Source organism: Pogoniulus pusillus, chromosome 15 (assembly GCF_015220805.1).
Source record: "Pogoniulus pusillus isolate bPogPus1 chromosome 15, bPogPus1.pri, whole genome shotgun sequence".
NCBI classification, from domain to species: Eukaryota; Metazoa; Chordata; class Aves; order Piciformes; family Lybiidae; genus Pogoniulus; species Pogoniulus pusillus.
This window is the reverse complement of record NC_087278.1, coordinates 16,379,154-16,399,635: the sequence shown is the minus strand read 5'-3', so window position 1 is coordinate 16,399,635 and position 20,482 is coordinate 16,379,154. Positions and strand designations below refer to the sequence as shown.

Genomic DNA, 20,482 nt, shown 5'->3' with positions numbered 1-20,482 from the left:
TTCAGCTCCCACAGCCACCTGTTCTTCTGCCTCTCTGCCACATGCAACAAGACACCTCTGTTGTCCCACATCACCCTCAGCCATTCACAACAAGATGATGAACAAGCTTGAGGGTAAAGTCTCTATCATATTTACAGTGTTTCATCCAACATCCAAGAAGTGACACAGCTTTGACCACCACCACGAACACTCATAACTTTACCATCTCACGAAGGGGTTTCTCTCTATGGGCCACAGTGGCCCTAATGCTCCCTCACTCCAGAGAAGTATGGCCATCCCAAAATACACAATTCACTCCTTTATTCTCTGCCCAAACACAAAGTGGCAAGATGTCTTACTAGAAGAAAAGGGCTAAGAATCCTATGGGGCAAGCTTGTATTCCAAAGTATTTTTAAAATGCCTTTCAGACGTGGCCTGTGGGTGTGAGTTAGGAATTTTCAGTGTGTCCTGAGGGATGGCTCTTCTGTATGACACCTTACCAAAGTGAGTAAGCGAGAATAGCAAAGTGCCTAGGAAAAGGTACAGGAACAGGGGAAATAAATGTGTAGGTAACCCTTTATTCTCAACTATTTAGAGTTTGTAGTACCCTTGAGCCAGGAAAAGGTACAGGACATGAATAACCTTCAGGATTTTCTCTTCCAAATCTATCCTTCAGTTCTTGTAAACTTCCAACATCCACAATATCCTAATCAAAAAGTTTTGCAGTTGAACTACACTCAGAGAGAATCTTTTTCTTTGTTTCCAATCAGTCTTAGCAGTTTTGTTTAACATCTTCCCTAATTCTTCTGACAGAGGAGAAAATGAGCAATGGCTATCCTATTTTCTGTGTGCTGCAGGCCTCTGTTCTACCTTACATCAATCTTCCATCTTCAACTAGAAGGTCCTGTTTATAAGAAGGCACTCTGATTATTTGATATTCAGAAAGTGGCAGAACTAACCTGGTTAAGTTTTAATTCCAAGAACTCTAAGAGAGGAGTCTGAAGTTGCTGAAACTTGGTTCTCTGTGGTACAGTATAAAACTAGGGATTTTTTTAAATGCCATAGGAATGTGTCATTTCACATTCACTAATTTCACTAGGCTTTTCTAGTATAATTTAGTCACTTTTGCATATGAGAAATGTCTAAGACTTCATTATCCATCTAAATTTTCTGTGAAAATATTAAACCTTCTGAAAATCATTTTCCATTGCTCTCAAGAATCTGAAGATAGGAACACAACTGCTCAGATACTCGAGTATTCATTATGTCCATCCAGTTCTACTGTAATGGAAAAGGCATTCAACAGACATGACTTCTGAGAACTGCAGTTTAGACATAGAATTCCTCCTATGTGACTGCAAAAAGAGCTAGTGTCATCTGCAGAAACACTGTTGTTAAACTAAAACTTTGTGACCTGGATCCATGTGATGTTCTCACCTGGTTCCCTCCACTTTTTGGATTGACAAAAACCAGCAGTGGCTTCATGAGTGGAGAGGAGATAGGCTTTATCACAAATGGCCGACCTTTGTTATCCTGAGAAAAAGAAGCAAGAAATAATTTTGCACAAACTATGCACCTTTGTTGGGTGTAACACACACAGGAGACCCAACTTATCTCCAACAAAACTACCTCAGGTAGTGGGAATAGTGCAGCCACATAAATACAGTGAGAGAGTGGTGTGTGGAGGAAAATCAGTTATTGCCTGCACAAAATCATTTCACAATTTTATTCAATGTCACTTCCCAAAGCAGTAATTATTCACACAGAGTAAATAATGTGTCAGAGAAAGTGCTGTTTGCAATACAAAAAAAATCAAATGGAAAATAGAATGAGCCAAGCCAGTCATTTCATTAATTACATCCAACAGGCAAGTTGTATCAGCACTTGTTTACAGACATCTTGCTCTTGAATTTTGGCTTTGCTGTCCTCCCAACTTTGGACAAATACCACAGGTCAAACATAACATGTCAATGAGAAAACTACTGCCTTCCTACTCCCTATCCCTGCAGCACACCAATGTGCCCAGTAGTGAGGGCACTTTTCTGGGCTATGGTAGACACAGATTCAAGTTTCTGGTTTGCAGTTCTCCCACCACTCAAGCAAGGACTTTAACCAAAGAGCCCTAGTAATGCAGAAGTGAGTCTGCCTTCACCTTTCTCATGAAGATGTTATTGACCTATATAACTACTCCACTAGGTAGGGTCTGGAAAGAAGGTCTTCTGTAAGCTGTGTGGCAAATCAAATCATCAAAACATGTATCTGTTTCTCTCTCTTTGCGGCCTGGTGTCAATTTTGACAAAAGTGGCATGTTTCTAATATGAGATCTCCTTAGGGAGACAGCCCCAAATTAGACCAAACCATCAGGGGATTCACCATGGATTTCACACAACCAGTTTTACACCCCTGCTCTGTCTAGTGAAAATCAGGGGTGTGAGCTGAGTCTCTCACATCCCATAGGTACGATGCTTCATGAGGCTGGAGTCTGGTATGTTGTTTCTTAAAAAAAACAATCTACTCAAAATTTCTCATACCAGTTCTATCAAAACAAATTTCTTCTCATGACAGATCCAATAAGATGGATAATATATATTAAACACTGTGGGAGGGGGAAGTTAAACTAGACACCTGCATTTAGACATCCAAAAGAAAGGATCCTGGTTCCCGAAGCACTTCAATACCTACTTCATTGCCTCTTTTACTGGCTTTCCTTTTAAAAGATGTTCTCTTCTTTCGCCGTGTTGAAGTCTTTAATGAGTTCTAGATCAAAAGAAAAAAAGAATACATGAAAAGCAAAACAAAATTTAGAAGACAGGCCCGGACAGAGCCCCTTTACGAAGCTCTTCCATGCATGTCCACTTGGAGAATGATAAGAGTATCTGGCACATGCTCAAGATTTAAATTACATGCGCTGCATGCTATACACTTCCACATCACCGTTTATGGAGAAAGCCACACACGGAGACCAGACTGGTGCTTTGGAACTGGAAACTTTCCCACGCTGTGAGGGGGGAAAAAGATCAGATGCTCCCATAGACTCACATAACACCACATGTTGTACCTGCCAACCCTCCCAATAGGGGTAGGAGACGCCCATTTCCCCTTCGGGGCTCCAGTCTCCTGCCCAATCAGGCTCGTCTCCTGGTATGGAGACCACCTGCATAAAGATGTAATAAAAAAACATGATAAATGAGACTTTTTCATGTTTTTTTTGTTTTGTTTTGAGGAAAGAAAACAACAAGTTTTAGCTCTGGCAACCATTATGATTCAACATAACGTAGGCCACCATGGCATATGATGCTGGCACTGTGGAATCAGTTCCAGCCTATCAAGAACCTTGTGTAATTATCTGCTAAGGAGCAAATGGAATTGTTAACACTTAAGGATTTGAGTGAAGGAGGTGTTTGTGGGGTTTCCGTTGGCTTTGTTTTTTAAGCAACGATATCTCTTAACACAGAATAAAACCCATAAGGCTTGTATTTTTGCAGAACCTATTCAAATAGAACTTCCATCAAAGTTATTCTCCAGGCAGACAACAGCCTGGTCAGTCAATGATACAGAACCAAAAAGTGCTCTCAGGTGATAAGAACAGTCCAAAAAGGGGAAATTTATCTTATTATTTTAATTCAGTAACTGAAGCTGTAACTGCAGGAAACATTCAGCGTTTCCATATGATTGAAATTCTGTGGTTTAGGAAACATTGTAAATATTTTCTCACTATTTTAACTTTCAGTCTAGCCTTCAATTAATTTCCAGTCTAGCATTCATCAGGAAATAAAGTAATAAGGGGAATTGATTTCCCTTTTTTTTCCCCTGGCTTTAAGAGTGTAAACAACATCACTCAGCTCATCCAAAATTTCATTTCTGTTCTGACCTTATTCAAAAGTGTATCACTAGCAAAAAAGTCAATGGCCAGAGATCATCAAATCTGTAAGCATTGGTGTCTGTTCTTAATTCTGCTTGCTAAATACCATTAACAAGAATAGCTATTGGATCCTGTTTATTACCTACCAAAAAATTCCAGAATTTCAAAACTTCAGTGCTATACAACAGATATGGAACTGTGTTTCCACATCTGAGAACTTTAGAATCACTGTTGTCTAACTCAAATAGCTGAAGGTTTTGTCCTTTTTCACACAGACCACAAGAAGCCTGCTGTAAAGTACAAGGCCCCAAGCTTTTTGTCACCTCTCAACATTCATTGTGATTCCAAGTAGAGTCATGTCTTGTTGCTTACTGAAAATACTGAAGTCAAGACAGCTCTGTAGAGCATTTACAGGACATTTGCCCTTCTAGACCAGATTTTGAGAAACCAGCTGAGGAACCTTTTGTACTCATCCCTACTCTTGACACAAGATGATCTGGAGAGCATGAAAAAACATGAAGACCACACTGACTGTTCAAGTGCATTTGCAATACCATCTGCATGCTCTTTCATTGCCCTAGCTCAGTAATCAGACAGACAAGAACCTTCTATCTGTAGAAAGATAGGAACTGGACTCTTAATGCTTCCTCCCATGAGGGCCTTAGCCTAGTTCCTCAGCTGTTCTCAGTGGAGTAAAAGTCAGAAAAGAGAGAGGAAGTCCAGTCTATGCTCAGCCTTGCGAGCACCCTGCTGAAAGTTCATGAGCATATCAAGATGCTTTTCCTGTGCTTCATTCTGTTCAGGTATAGAATTCTGTCTATTTCTCTTGTTGGTAAAGTGCAGGGAATTCTGCTTGACAATATTATTCTGTAACTCAGACGAGGTATTGTACTAGACAAATACTTAAATTATACCTCTGGAAGGACTGTACTTGTCATAATGTCCTCCAAATGGAGAACCTACACCCAGTGAAGTTCTTCTGGAAAAAGCCAAAAAAATCCTAACTGGTTTAAAAAAAAAATTAAAGAATGTCTAAATATAGTTGCCATTAAATTCCATTACAATGTATTTATTTTCTTGCCTATGGCTGTGGTCAGGAGAGGTATACAGCTATATTAGACAAAAAAAATTTAATCTAGCCCTCCTTTCAAGATTATAAGAATTTTCTTTTCCCCACTCAAAAGATACTAAAATATGCTACACTGCAACTATGTTATTTCATTTTTCTTTTTAAACATGCCCACAACTGTAGCATTAAGAAAAACTAAAAGCTGTGCTATAATGATTGCAACTGCATGTCCATAGCAGATGTAAAGCAAAAAAGCTGCTTAAACATATCTCTTTGCAAACATGCAGAAGAATAACAGCCAAGAGTAACCAGCAGCCTTTGCACATTGAAGAAAAGGATGTATACCACCTTGTCCACATAACAAGGTGATGAATATTTCATAAGTGCATACTGTTATGCAGCATAGTATCCAGTAGTAAAGCATACCTTCAAATGGGTACCATATGTAAATCCTAATTTGCGTCTAGAGAGGAAACCTCTCCTCTGTGGATGTCAGTTTGGCCATCTTTAAAGAGATTTTGGTATTATTGAATTATCAGCATAGTTCTCAGTAAGCTTAGCTAGATAAACAGGAGAATTGAGGTCCTTCTCGTCCAGTGTGCTGAGTGGTGTGAGTGCCACAGACTACCTCAGAGAAATCCAATGGACTCTGCCAACCTTTTCCTTTACAACATTTCAGCCTTCATTTTCAAAGCTTTTAGAGAGTCAGGCTTCAAATGACTGAACTAATGAAAACCTTCTTTTAAGGTCAATCTAGACCATCTTCTGGTCATTCACATGCCACTGTCAGACAAGCCATCTGCACTCAGCAATTGAGGAAATAAATCCAGAAAAGTAAATATCCACTAGTACTTTTTCAAGGCCCTCAAAAAGAGGACAAGGAAACACCATCTTTACTCACCTTGAACAGAAAACACTTGGGATTTTACGGTTACTACCTTTGTCTTCCCACACAGAAGGCAGACTGAATCAGTAAGCTCATCAGTCAGATCCTCCTTATTTACATTTCCAACAACATAAGCACACAGAAAGTCCATTCCTAGACCTAACACCTGGGCTCCCAAACCTTACCTACAACAAAATGGCACCAGTCAACAGGATTGACCTAATTTCACAATCTAGAAGATGGAATTGATTTAAATCCCAGAGCTAGTATCAAAGTTCTGCTAACACAGTACAGAAACACTGGAATTCAGTTAAAAAAGTTACAGAAGTTCACATTATGAATAGCGTGGAATAGGTATTGAGTTTTTCATTCATGTAAATGGTCACTACATACAGGGCTACCACCAATCCCAAAGCTATTTGAATCATTATGGATATTCTTCATCTTGCAATCAATTGCTTGCAAGAAGCAAAACCTTCGCATTTGAAATATAAGTTGCCAGAAGAGATTTGTCCTTAACCAATTACACCACGACACTTCACTACTACAACGTTGCTGGCAATCAGAGATGGAGTGTGCTCTTTATTCAAGCTGTTTGAAAGGTGGTGACCCATGTTGTACAAAACAAGTATGGAAAATCATTTTTGTAGCAATAAAATTTAAAATCAAAAATCAGTGAAAAGATTTTGCTACAAAAGCCATCTTATTTGTTTAAAGGAAACAACCAACAAATAGATGAAGGTACCACTAAAATCAATTTCATATAAGTAGAGAATTCAGTTCAGATGTTGCCTGTGACCAATATAAATAATTCCTTGCAGTTGAGGAAATCTTTTATAATCAAAAAGGCTTCTATCCAAATTGATTCTAATTGTGGAATATGCAAAAAACCAGATTGCTGGCTATACATATTTGTCAATATTATGTTTGCATTCTGTGGATTGAATGTAGCGAGTATTTACAGAACACTCACACAGGGTGAAGAGTGTCATAACAAACAAAAGGAGAGCTGGCCAGAAACAACAGGAGAGGAGAAAATATGTCCCATAAAAAAAAAAAAAAAAAAAAAAAAAAAAAAAAAAAGTAAGAAAACAAGACTTGTGCCAAAAATCTGGAAGATGCATCAGTATTTCCTCCAACAATAAGGATGCATTCCCCAGAACTAATACTGTAATGGATACTGGTAAGAAGTTTCATGGAAATTTGCCCATTGTTTGTGCCAAATATAATTTTGATGTGTCTAATGCTTCAATTATTCAAGATATGTTTTTTGCATACTATTGACCATGGATTTCAAGGATTCAAGACGTGACAGAAAGGGAATATTGAAGTACTGCCTCTCTGTTCACGAGTCAGGCATACAAAAGTAAAAGACTTATGCTTTTAATGTAACATGAGAAATTTTTACTAGATGAGAATTTTTTTTATTTATACTTTTCTGGGAAAAAAAAAGTAATGGACAAAAAAGAAGAAAATTCTCTTTAAAAAAACCACACAAACCCAAAAACTTAACAAGGGTAGCCTTCTTTAACCTGATATCAAATCAAATTTACAAGTGTCAAATATACTTTTAAAACCACAAATTAAATAGAAGTTACAAGATTGAAGACACTTTTGTTTAATAATGTCAGACATGGATACACCTATCAAATACCACACACACTGAAAACAAGCCAGGGGAATTAAGTCCCTGCCAAGGATTCAACCAGATTCTTCAACAACAGAGGAAAAAAAGATTTCTCTGGGGGAGGATGGAGTAGAACTAACAGAGAAGAAAGAATGTAGGGGAAAAGATAAGACTGCTAAATAAATCTGTTTTCTTAGAGTGGATGTGGATAAGAATCTGACCTACTCTCTCTAGACTCAAAGGAGAAATAGTGGTCTCCTCGGTTGACTTTTTGATTACTCTACATGTACGTTTTTGCTCTGTATGTATATTTTCCCTTCCTCTCATCTTTAATAGCCAGCTTGCTCATGCACAAATCTGACAGTTTGGAACTGAAAAAATGAGCAGTGTTACAATAAGAGTTTATTTGGACTAATTTTGTCATATCATTTTGCCTAAAGGCTGATTTGTTTTTGCTTCTTTCTGACAAGGACACACAGCCAGAAAGTTCTGGGTCACTCCTCAAGGATGGATGTTAACAACCACACATCACTAACCTACAAAACCAGCATTCCTATTAATGGAGGACAAGTACAAGAAAATATGAGTGGGAAGTTTCAACATCCCAGCCACTATTCATTTGAAAAAACAAACAAAAAATTGTTCCAGTGCTTCTGAAATAAACCTTATTTCAGGATATATATACCAGCATTTCTGACTCCCTGGTGTGCCCAGGGTTTGGCTTTTTTTCTTTCATTTCAACCTGGAATGAAAACAGACTTCCAAAGCAAAAGTATTTCTTGCACAATATGAATCCTCTCTTAATTTTTGGCCAGCTCCCTTTTGGATACCTTTTCTCCCTATTGTGCTCGCAAAGTGCATAATATTCTATTAGATATATCACATCCAGTTCAAAATCCTTGAAGTCTATTGCTTGCTACCTACAAGTAAATGATCACATGGGCTTACTGCTGACATTCAGCAAGCACTGATGTAAGTAACACCTGATCATTTAAATATCCATTGATGGCAAATTCAGAGGGGTGCCAGTACAGCCACAGCCAGTTCTTCAAAGTGAATTCTGCAGAGTTCAAGGGAATGTTTGTGGACAATTTTCCCCTGTATTTTGTCAGCTCTATTTAATGAAACATGCTCAGCTGCCTACATCACAAGGGACTTCTTGCAGTAAGCTCACTGAACTCACAGGAACAAATCTGAGCTGGATTTACTCAGAACAAAAGTCACTTTTGTTGCTAATGGTCCCAAACAGGGAAATGTACTGAAAGGTTGGATGAAGGGTCAGGGGGATATAGGTTCATAATCACCATGGATGTATGCTAGGTTCCAGGGGTAGAGACAGGGTTGAATGAGCATGCCTTAGTGAAGGAGTACTGAATGGCACAGCCATACAGCTTCAGAAACAGACATCAGCATGCAGTTACCTGAGATTTCTTCACCTTAATGATCCAGGTGGGAGGCACAATGACAGCAGCATGAGCCCCCAGGGAACATGGCTCCTCAATGTGATGTAGCATGAAACAGGTGACTTTGTTATGAAACTGGAAGAGAGGAAAACACAAGAGTCAATAAAGAGGGCAAAAAGACAAAGGGAAAGCATGGAGAGGAAGAGGAGAGTGACGGCACAAAAGCTGCGGCAACATTCCCAACTCTACCATCTTCAAGTCCTTCAAGCAGCAGACTTTTAGGAACATATATCTAAAGGTAATATTCCCTAGGCATGACTTAAGGAAAAAAAAAAGAAAAAAAATTTAAAAAGAAAAAAACAAAACACACAAAAAAAATTATAGCCCAACACAAATGAACAACAATTAAAAAAAAACCAAACCCTTCCCCCCAAAACAACCACTCCCACTTAAACACAGATCGAGACTGAAGACCACAACCTAGTTTGATGTATCAGTATGTATGAAGGAGCCTTTTGGCCGCCTGAGCTAGCAGCAGCAGCAGCACATAAATGGGAGGTAGCCAGCAACTACATGGTGCAACAAAACTTTTCCTTGAGGAGCTGCGTCAGTTAGGTGAAGGCATAGTGTCTTTGAGCAAAGGAAACAGAAATGGCAAAACTGAGGGTGCTTCACAGAGGGGGACCACTGAGTGCCAAGAAAAAGTAAATTGCTCGCAGTGTGGCCTCTTGAAGTTGCTACCTCTCTCCTCACTATTCACTTACCGCCAGCTTGCACCAGGAACAACTGATGGCCACAATCTCTTTACTATGGAAGGAGAATTTTTGCTGAAAGCCCTAGAATAAAAAGTGGGGGAAACAGATTAAATTCCTTCTGAATACAAGAAAATGTACACCCTTAGCTGCTGCCAGGTGACTGTGATAGGCTAAATCAGTTCACTGAAGGGGTGGCAACAAAGCTGTGGCAGGATTCATAGAAAAAGTTCTTCAACTGGGACATTTTCACACACTTCTGAAAGCATTTCTCAAAAATGTTGTGCTTTTTTAGAGTTCATAATTAGAAATGATGGAAGAAGAACTAGAGATGGAATGTCTGTTTTAATGGATTTCTACAGACCTGACAGATTCAGATTTTCTGTTGAACAAAATATTTTCTCACAGCAGTTTTTCCTGCTCTAAAGACATAAGCAGGATTTTTACTTTTAATACACAGTGGAATCAGTTGAAAAGTTGACATGGAAATGTTCTCACTGGGAAACTAAGTTTATTGTTTTGAGCTGACTTGGATCAAAATCTTTTTAATAAGCACCAGAAAAGCAAGGTGGTCTGGTTCAGGTTAAATACAGCAAAGAAAGTATTTCTTTACCTTTTCAAAAAGGAAGAAAAGTACACCAGCAGCAGTAAATATTAGACTTTATTCTCCTACAGAAGAGCTTCATTTTGTAGAATGCAATTTCAGCACACATATCACTTTTCTATAACTTCTAAGACTGGAAAAGAGCACTGGGACATGTACAGCCTTCTTGTACGTAGCACAGGTAACAAATGGTAATTTACAATCTAGAAATTTAAGTTCAGTTAGGCCTTATTTCAGCCAGAAATAGAATGCACAGGATATTAGGGGTTGGAAGGGACCCAAGGACATCACTGAGTCCAACCTCCCTGACAGAGCAGTACCACACAATCTATCACAGAGGAATGCATTCAGACAGGCCTTGAAAGTCTCCGAGAAAGAGACTCCACAACCTCTCTGGGGAGCCTGTTCTAGTGTTCTGTGTCCCTTACAGTAAAGAAGTTCCCCTTTGTGTTGAGGTGGAATCTCCTGTGCTGCAACTTATGCCCATTGCTCCTTGTCTTCTCACAGGGAGCAAGTGAGCAGAGTCGTGAGCAGAGCCCATCCCCCACCTCCTGACACCCAACCCTCAGATGTCTATGAACATTTACTAAATCTCTTGTCACTTTTCTCTTCTCCAGACTAAAAAGCCCCAGGTCCCTCAGCCTCTCCTCATAAGCCATGCCATCCAGTCTCCTAATCATCCTCATAGCCCTCTGCTGGTCCCTCTCCAGCAGATCCCTGTCCCTCTTAAACTGGGGAGCCCGAAACTGAACACAGTATTCAAGATGAGGTCTCACCAGGGCAGAGTAGAGGGGGAGGAGAACCTCCCTTGATCTGCTGGACACACTCTCCCTGATACACCTCAGGATCCCATTGGCCTTCTTGGCCACAAGAGCACATTGCTGTGCCATGGTTAAATTGTTATCCTCCAGGACCCCCAGTCCTCCACAGGACTGCTTTCCAGCAGATCACCTCCCAGCCTGTACTGGTGCAGTTTATTATTCCTTCCCAGATGCAGGACTCTGCACTTGTCCTTGTTGAACTTCACCTGGTTCCTCTGTGCCCAGCTCTCTCTGGATGGCCGAACAGCCTTCAGCTGTATGATCCAAGCCTCCCAGCTTGGTGTTGTCAGCAAACTTGCTGAGCAGACACTCTGTGCCCTCATCAATGTCATTGATGAAGATATTGAACAGCACTCGACCCAGAACTGATCCCTGGGGGACTCCACTGGTTACAGCTCTTCATCTGGACCTAGCACCATTGATCACCACTCTTTGAGCTCTATCTTGCAATCAGTTCCTAACACACCTCACTGTCTGCTCTTCCATCCCACACTTCCTCAGCTTGCTCACTAGGATGTCATGGAAGACGGTGTCAAAGGCCTTGCTAAGGTCAAGGTAGTCTACCTCCACTGGTAGTTCTCATTCTTTCTGGGTTAGCCCCTCCAACAGGGAGGATAGAATAGAATATTACCTGTGCACTCTCTCCCTTGACCAGTTGACCCAAGGCCTGAGTTGTCCCTTTATAGCCTTTGATTTTCTTCCCTCAAGGTCATCATAGCCTATCTGGAAAGTTAACAACGGGCAGTAATTTGTGGGCCATACCAGGAAGGGAAGCCTTCTTATCACATCCTTGACCTGGGCCCCCGGTAGACAGCAGACCTCCTTTTGGAGTGGGTCAGGTCTGCATATTGGGCTTTGTGTTCCCTTCAAAAGAGAGTCTCCTATGACAAAGACTCTTCTCTTTTTTTTGATGTAAGATGTTTGTATGGTGGGTTTAGGCTTCCTTAACTTTGGGAATTTCTCCAAGCCAGATGATTCACTTTCCTTGCTGGCAGATCATACCTGCAAGGCATCAAACCTGTTCTGCAAGGGCACCTGGGGGGGCACTGTTAAGAACTGAAGCAACACTTCCACCACATAGGATGGGAACTTGTTGCCACAGCCCCTTGTTGAGGGGGTAGGGAGATTTCAAGGGGGTGGGAGGTGGACAAGGCAGGAGTTTGTTTACTGCCTTGACCATGGACTTGCCTCCACTCCTTAATTTCCTTTAAGTTACTGGCCTCAATTTGTTAAGGGATGGATACAGGGGATACTTGACCCTCAGTATCTTTTAATGGGTAATCCTGCCTCTCCATCAGGGCTGCCAGAGCCTGACACCACTTGTCTATCTCATCTTCTGCTTCCCTGGTTCTTCTAAGCCTGTGAACTTCATCCTTTAATCTTTCAACCTCATCTTCCAGCTGTGCTGCTCTTTTGAGTAGAGAATCTACCAGCACATACAATTCCCTGGTACTGAGGAGAGACTAAGGCATTCAGTCCACATCACAGCCTGCTTCATTTCATCCTCTATCTGTGTTCCCATCTCCATCTTAGCTGGCACCAAGAGTTTGCCCTCCTTCTGCTGGATGGAGACCACAATGCTTATCTGCTATGGTGATGTGGTTTATAGGTGAGTAGGTTAGGTTTGGGGGTTTGGGTTGTGGTCGTTTCATTTTTCTCCACCCCCCATGCACTACTCGCTGCATTCCAGCAAGAAGACTTTCCCACCACTGCTCTTGTGTTGCAAGGAGGGTCTCATGCTAATGAGCATTGATATTTTGCATGGTTCCCTGGCTACACCCCCCAGACACATCACTTTCTGAGCAGGCATGTTGAGGACAGCCCTCGCCAGTCCTGCCCTGTCCCTGGGGTTCTTCTGCCCATAGAAAGCCTCCAAGTAACCCCAGAAAGCCCTGAGCAAACCAAATCCAAAGCACACCTCAGCAAGCCATTACCAAGGCTTTCCCACCACTGCTCTGGCACTGGAATTGATGTTGGTTAATGGCTGCAGAAATGGAGAGTCTAGAACTTTGAGCAGTTTGTCAGTCACTTTTACTGCTTCAATTTCATATTTGCAGTTGTCTAGGTCCTCTATTCCTTAGCTTCTATCAGGCTCTCTACTACATTAAATGCCCCTGTCACGACCCAGAATTTTCTAATTCAGCCTTGCTACCAAGTCACAAATTTGTGAGGCAGTTTTCTTTTTGACAAGCTGAATGTTACCTAAGCCTCCTACATGCTGGGCAATGCCCAAGACCCAGTGCAGAGATATAGTGTGATTTAGTAACACTTAAAAGGACACAGCCTCACTGCTTTTATAAGTAAGGTCTTTCTTATCCTAGTTACTATGAAAACAAACAAGAAGATAGAATCATAGAATTAACCAGGTTGAGAGAACTAAGATGGATGACTGCAGGAAATATGAGCCTTTTAGTGATTAATAGAATGGCAATGTCAAGCACACCAAGGAGAACTAAAAGAACTGAAAAATCACTCAGAGATGCACTGATCTTGATAAGTGAGGGACTGAGCTACAGTCTTTCCATACATGGTAGCTGAAGACAGCCCTATAAGCAGTCTGAAGAGGAGAAGTCTCTACCTCTCTGCAGCCATACAGAAGTGCACTTGCTTTTTTCAAGTGTCCTTAGCACATATTCAAGCCAGTTTGCTAAATGGATGACACCATCAACTAAGACCTACTACTAAAGATGCTTGTGTCACCTCTGTCTACATTTTTTTTTAATCCTTATCAGAGTTTACATCCAGAGAAATGTAAATTAGTAGCTTCTTCATAATTTACCATACTGTGCTTTAGTAATGGAGCAAGCTCACATGACTTCACAAAGACAAGCCAAAAGCTACTTCTTGTTGGGCAGATCTAGCCTGACATTCACTGTGGGCACAAGAACAGAGTCATAGTATGTGTGATATGAGTGGTAGAAGAGAGTTCTGATACTGGACAAAGTATTGTTCTCATTCACTCATACTAGTGATTCTTAATATTTGTCACAAATCTCACTTTCTTGTCCCAAAGTGTATTAAAAACAAATTATTTCTGCCTCTCATGGGCATGCAGTGATTTGTTTTGTTCTGCTCTGAAACACTCAAGGGATAAATTCTTCTCTCCCAAAGCCTTCACTAATAAATCCTAAAATTCAGGATGTTAATTCCACAGCCCATCAGTGGTGCATTTTAAGCATATGGACTGAGCAGCTTGTCTGGTTCTGGATGGACTGTTCTTCATTTATTCAGTGAGCCATTTGGGTTTTAGGGAGTCATTAGAGAAAATGATACAGCAATAAAAACGTATTAATGACAAATAGCAATAAAGCACCACTTTTCTTCCTCAAATTGCCTTACAAATGTGAGCTAGCTCTTCCTGAGGATACATGTTTGAAGTAAGATAGCAATTATTTCAAAGTTAGCTTTACAAATAGAGGAGCTGATAAAATAGTGCAATTCACTACAGGTCATGGTGAGATTGGATTAAGACTTATCAGATGGAAACACTAGAGCCCTCCACATTCCTCCAGAGATCATGTCTTCTGCCTGCTTTCAGCGAGAGGGAAAACTGCAGTTATCTTGCTCTTGGCTCATGCAAGAAGGTCTTCTGCACAAGCTTTGAAACTTTGGGGTAAGAAATTAATTTCACCTTTGTGAGAATATCAGCCTAACAGTAACTGATCAGCCCTGAGTCACAGGTACTGAATTCCTGTACAACACACAAAATACAGGAGGTGCTCCTGTAGAGATAGTCAGTTGTGCATACTAATGGAAATACATCTGAAGGAAAAGAGCACCTGATTTCCCAGCCTGTGCCGGTGATTACAATCTAAATAAAGTGGATCAGAGTCTGGGATCAGATATAACCTATGGGCACAAACAAAGCACATGGAGATTACTATGCTTCATACTGTAGGAGCATAGAATGGATTGGGTTGGAAGGGGCCTTCAAAAGTCACCTGGTCCAACTCTGCTGCAGTGAGCACAGACACCCAGCACTAGATCAAGTTGCTCAAAGCCTTGTGAGCCTTTCACTGTGTTTGTTGCTTCCAGTTTAGGCTCCCAAGTTCAGTGGCACTTGGAGTCAGGACAAGAAGTAAGGAGCATACACTTGAACATAGGAAGTTCCATCTAAATAAACATGAAGGAGGAAATTCTTTACGTTGAGGGTGGTGAATGGAGCACTGCAACAGCCTGCCCAGAGATGTGGTAGAGTCTCCATTTCTGGAGTCATTCAATATCTGCCTGGATGCTATTCTGTCCAATCTGCTTTAGGTGAACCTACTATGGCAGGTTGGACTGAATGTCTCCAGAGATCCTTTCCAACCCCTTTCATTCTGTGATTCTCAAATGTATTTACAAATAACAAATATTTTCATGTAATTCTTAGTGCTACTAATATTAGTTTTCTTTGGCATGTATTTTCCTATGATAGTTAGTCCCTTTTTAATGCTCACCAAGTTTATTCTAATACAACATTACCATAGGAGAGTCAGGTATTATTGCAACTGAAATATAGATAGCAATAGAAGCACTTGGAAAGTGATATCTGCTAAAATAACAAAAAAATAAACCCCAATTTTAAATATTATACATTTCAATCCTATGCAGGGAAAACATGCAGTTCTGCACCAATGCAGCTGTACACTGCATATGGATAATGAACACACACTGCTTTAGATACCACAGCAAGTGGAAATAAAATGTCTGTTTAGCATGATGGTCCAAGATGCATTCTCAGCCTTAGAAAATCCTTAAGCCACTGGTAACTGAAATATTATGAGGAAAGGATTGCTTTGCATTCATCCTTTAGTTTCAGTCACAAACTGGTTGCCAGGTCATCATCTGGACATTCTTGCATTTTATTTTGTAAAGGAAAAAAAATAGTCTGATTTCTCTGCTGATCCCAGGTGGCAAGTAATTGATAACAGCTAAAAGCTACAAAGCTATCTTTTTTTCCTCACCTGGATGAAAAAGAAATGAGTTCTTATACATCATGAAATGTATGGAGGGTGGAGTTTGAGAGCATTTTCTCACCATCTCTTCCAATACAAGAGTTATGGAGCATCAGGAAAAACTCTTAAGTGACAGGTTTGAAACAACTAAAATGTTACATGGGAGACAGGATTGCTACCATTCAAAATATCAGGTTTGTCATCAGCTCTTAAAAAAGGCTGTGTTTTGGACAGAAAAATGTCAGCAACTAGAAGGACCTACTAGCTACCCCAAATTCCTAAGTGCCCAGTGTTCTGACTGTGCTATGCTGGAAATCTTACCTTTCCACACTGCTTGCACTTCCCCTCCTGTCTCCGCCTGTGCACCCAGTGATGTCGAACAAAGTTCTGCAGAAGGAGGACAAGAGATGGGTTATAGGAAGCAGTGGTAACTTTCACTCAGCAGTACCATCTACATGAAATTAATTTAGAGACACAAAAGGAAAGGTCCTTTCAGCCAATGCTATAATTTCCTGGAACAAAATGCAGCAGTTCCCTTGGGAAACTCCAAACACAATCAAAACTGGGGGAGTAATAAGGATGAGATGGTGTTCCTTATTCATGCTGAAACACAGCCAAAACTAGTCTTTAAATATGCTTTTATAAAAAGAAAAAAGTTCATTATATGATGTGGAGACAATCATTACCCAAACACAGAAGTTCCCAAACACTGCTGTGTGCAGTCTCACTGAAAGGCCCCCTCTATTCTGCTTGTAAATACAGCCTTACAATGGCACAAATCGCCAGTCAATGCAACGAGAAGAGAAAGAGGGAAGCATGGAGCAATGATTGAATGAATCTTTTATCCCTATTTGGACTGCTTGCATCCTGGGAGGCAGCAGGAATGCTGCCCTTATTTCTGCCCCTACTTGCTGCAGGCAAAGGCAAGGCAAGCTGAACGAGAGTGAAATGGATTGGGGTGGGGTGTGTGTGTGGAAATCAAACACTATTTCAAAGGTCAGGAAGAAAAAAAAATGTTTTACTCAAAAAAATCCTCAAACAAATACAACACATACACAGAGAGAGAGAGATGAATAAATGGGAAAAAAGACAACAGAAAGATGAAATTACACATGTCAGTGTAAGTAATGGAGTGCCTCATCTAGAAGTCATTTTAAGTTATACTGGGAAGGGACTCACTGGGACCCAATACTCTGCTCAAGATTCATCTGACTCTAAAAGCACTGCTGCAGCCCCACGCTACTCACTGCACAAATCAAATGAAAAGTAATCACTATTTGTCCATTACTTACTTCTCTTGGACATCTGGAGCCTCCTTCTCGAAAAGTTGGTTTGCAGCGAAAGTTAATCTGGTATTAAAACAAAGGCGTTAGAGCTGGAAGTGAGCTGTAACAGAATTTATTCCAATATGTTGGTCCAGGGCAGACTTCCAAAGATGAGATCTCAAATGTTAATATGAGTTTGAAATCTAACTCTGTAAGGTCTAATTTGTGGAGAAATCTTCATTCACATGAAATAAACTACATAAATTACCCTTAATTTCTATCTTTTGCTTGGATTGGGCTGCTTTTATCCAACCACAAACCATTTAAAGAGCATTGTGCTGCCTCATGCTGTGCTGTTGCCTCCTTCAGATAGAAGAGGAAAGCAAGCTTCCACGAAGAGAAAAATATTTTTAGGAAGGTGAAGGTAAATTTGAAAAACTTATTTTTTGAAAAAAAAGCCACCAACCAAACAACAACAGTAATGAGAAACCACAAGGGAGTCCTATGAGGGGAAAAAAAGGAAGATCTTTTGAGAAAAGAAAGAAGAATAAGAGCTGGAGGGAGAGAGAAATATATAGCAAATTAAGTGAGAGACATGGGAAAAGTCTAAAGGATACACTAAATAAGGTGAGGTAAGGATACACTAAATAAGGTGAGGTAAGGATACACTAAATAAGGTGAGGTAAGGATACACTAAATAAAATAAATTCGAGCTTGAGGTGAATATCTTTCAAAGAATACCTATGGATTCTGCATAGATATGCTTTTATTCTAAAGGTAGAGGGATTGAACTTCCAAAATTTAAACACAACAGTTCCCATATAAAGAAGTTCTTCCCCACATTTAGTAATGGCTTTCAAAGTAATAGCTAAAGGGAGGGAGGGAAGGAAAGAAAAATATTAAACAAAAGAGTATTAATTAAGAAGAAATTAAAGACACAGTGGTGTTACTCCTCTTCTGTTGCTCTCCACCTGGAATTGCAATTCTAGGTCATGGCAGGCTGGAACCCCCAGCTTTTATTTATTCTACTTAGCAGCTTATATATTTGCAATGAGGGCCAGCCAGAAGACTTCCATATGAGTTTTAGGCTCCACAGGGTTTAAGAGGGCTGTAGACTTTGTAGCAGTTCTCTGCAAAGATGTGAATTTCATGGTCTCCAGACCATCATGAACAAGCTCAACAGGCTGTGTTTTATCTAAGTTCTTATTTGCTCCGGCTGACAGTGCCACAAACTCACCAGACTAAGGAGACTCAGCACTGCTTCTGATGAAGGAAGTCATGAAAAATTCACTGGTAACATTTTGTGCTGAAAGCATGTGCTAATGCTAATTTCACTGTGGGTAAAAGCATCGGGGGTGGAAATGGTATTTCTCCAACTTAGTATTATGGCAATCACTGTGACATTTGTCAACACACGTCCAAATACTTGGAAAGAGAAAAACTGTTTCCAAAGGTTTGCTGCTATAATTGTGTTATGTGTCAAGTTTTTATGAAGAACAACACTGCAAAACATATAGCAGTGAAAATGAGGCTCTAATGAAATCAATGGGGAAATTCCCACTCATATTTCTTTACACATATCCCACTGAGAAAGAAAATTGTGTGGGGAAATTTCTTTAACACATTACTAGTTAGGTATAACCAAAACAAATCACTGATTGGAAATCTGAGGTCAGCAAAAGATACTTTATAGGCACCTGGGGTAACAAGGGCTTATTGCAGGAACTGAGAAGCAGGACAGATGCTCAGAGAAATAGTAACACTGTGAAGGAAAGGCTTAATATTTTCAACTTTAGAAAGAAGAACTTGATTCCTGAAGTTTTGAGGAAAAAAACAATACAGCCTAGTAAATGTAATGAAAAATGCTCATAGTAGCATCTTACGCTGCATTGTTCAAAATAAATATATCTGTTGTGTAATTAATTATGCTGGTTTACAGCTGAGGAATTTTGAAAGGACCTCTTTGTGCATGCCAGAAGACTGCATTTTCTACCTTCAATTTTCAGTCTAGAAGGAAATTATTTCTTAAGTATATTTTTTTAAAAAAATCTTTCCATAGGGATTTTTTTAATTATTGTTTTTCTTTATTTGGACTTTGGGGTTTTGTTGTTGTTGTTGCTTTGCTTTGTGGGGCATACAGAGGTTTGTTGGGGTTTGGGTTGGTTTTGGTTTGGGATTTTTTTTTTTAAGTCAACTTTTTAAATAAATATATTTTTAAAACAACGATGGGAGCCTAATTTGGGAGTTGGGGTTTTCCAGCCTGAAACCTCTGTAAAAGAATTAAACGAGTGCTGTCCATGTCAGGCTCCAGAAGATGGCAATGTCTTACCTTCTCTAACTGCTCCATGCATGCATTATGGACCACAATCTTGCAGGCAGCACACTTCCTTCGCAGGGCAGATTTCTGTGAGAGAAAGACAGATACGTGCATGAAGGTGCACTACCCCGGGAGCAAACGAGTTGGCTATAAAACAGAGGATATTATGCTCCTTGCACAACGTAAGGGTTTCCCCCTCTCTTGCTGCTCTCACTTGCTCTGTACACTGAAGAAAAGGACTGAAGATCGTGCAGTTAATTAGGATTTTGTGAAAAAGACAGCCACAGTACTCCAGAAGTACTGGAGAAGTAAGAAGCTCCCTTTAGTAAGCAGATAAAGCTGTTAACCGTGAATATCATCCCTCTGAAATGGAGGAGCCTAGAAAGCTCCTCCTAGAGCACAGCCAGAATCATTCATGTCAATGAGAACTCAGACCAGTTTGGTGGAGTATGTCATTTTCATACTGATCATGTAATATGTAATTTGATAAGCTTGACCACTGACTTCCAGAAAAATACTTGCATACTTTGGCCATTTAGCAGAGAATGATAACCTTCTTACAGAATGTTGCTAAATGCTTATGAAATGTTACAGCAGGGACAAAATTCTCAATCTAATTATGTGGGTTAGTTTTATTAATTTCAGTAGGGCCTTTGATATAATTGCAATTAGATCCCCTGGGCCAAAGCACATCAAAAAGCAAGAGAGTGCATTGAGGAGAAAGAGGCTATATTTGCTTTTTTTTTTTTTCCCTTTGCATACAATCAATTTAATAAACCAGGTGGAATTAATTTTCATAGAAATTTGTTACAGAATTGTGCTCAAGGGACACAAAAATATATAAACACAGAGTAAGCCGAGGCAGGTTTTCTTCAGATTTTTACATTCAATTCATGCATATTCATTTAAATATCTAATTAATTATTTATTTGGAATTTTCAATATGCTGTAAATAAGTTA

At 40.0% G+C, this 20,482-nt stretch overlaps 1 protein-coding gene across 3 annotated transcripts in view; it reads right to left on the bottom strand.

Moving 5' to 3' along the window:
* Positions 1–20,482, bottom strand: part of DGKI (diacylglycerol kinase iota) — a 238,706-nt gene that overhangs the window by 122,773 nt on the left and 95,451 nt on the right. The window contains exons 4-11 of one of the 3 annotated variants that reach the window (XM_064155536.1): positions 19,535–19,609; positions 17,233–17,289; positions 16,262–16,327; positions 9,591–9,662; positions 8,845–8,961; positions 3,038–3,133; positions 2,662–2,736; positions 1,417–1,512 (exon numbers count right to left, since the gene is read on the bottom strand). In XM_064155536.1, the coding sequence (XP_064011606.1) occupies positions 1,417–1,512; positions 2,662–2,736; positions 3,038–3,133; positions 8,845–8,961; positions 9,591–9,662; positions 16,262–16,327; positions 17,233–17,289; positions 19,535–19,609 (654 nt within the window). The remainder of the gene's footprint in view (positions 1–1,416; positions 1,513–2,661; positions 2,737–3,037; positions 3,134–8,844; positions 8,962–9,590; positions 9,663–16,261; positions 16,328–17,232; positions 17,290–19,534; positions 19,610–20,482) is intronic. The other 2 variants (XM_064155533.1, XM_064155535.1) reach the window with 2 other exon arrangements.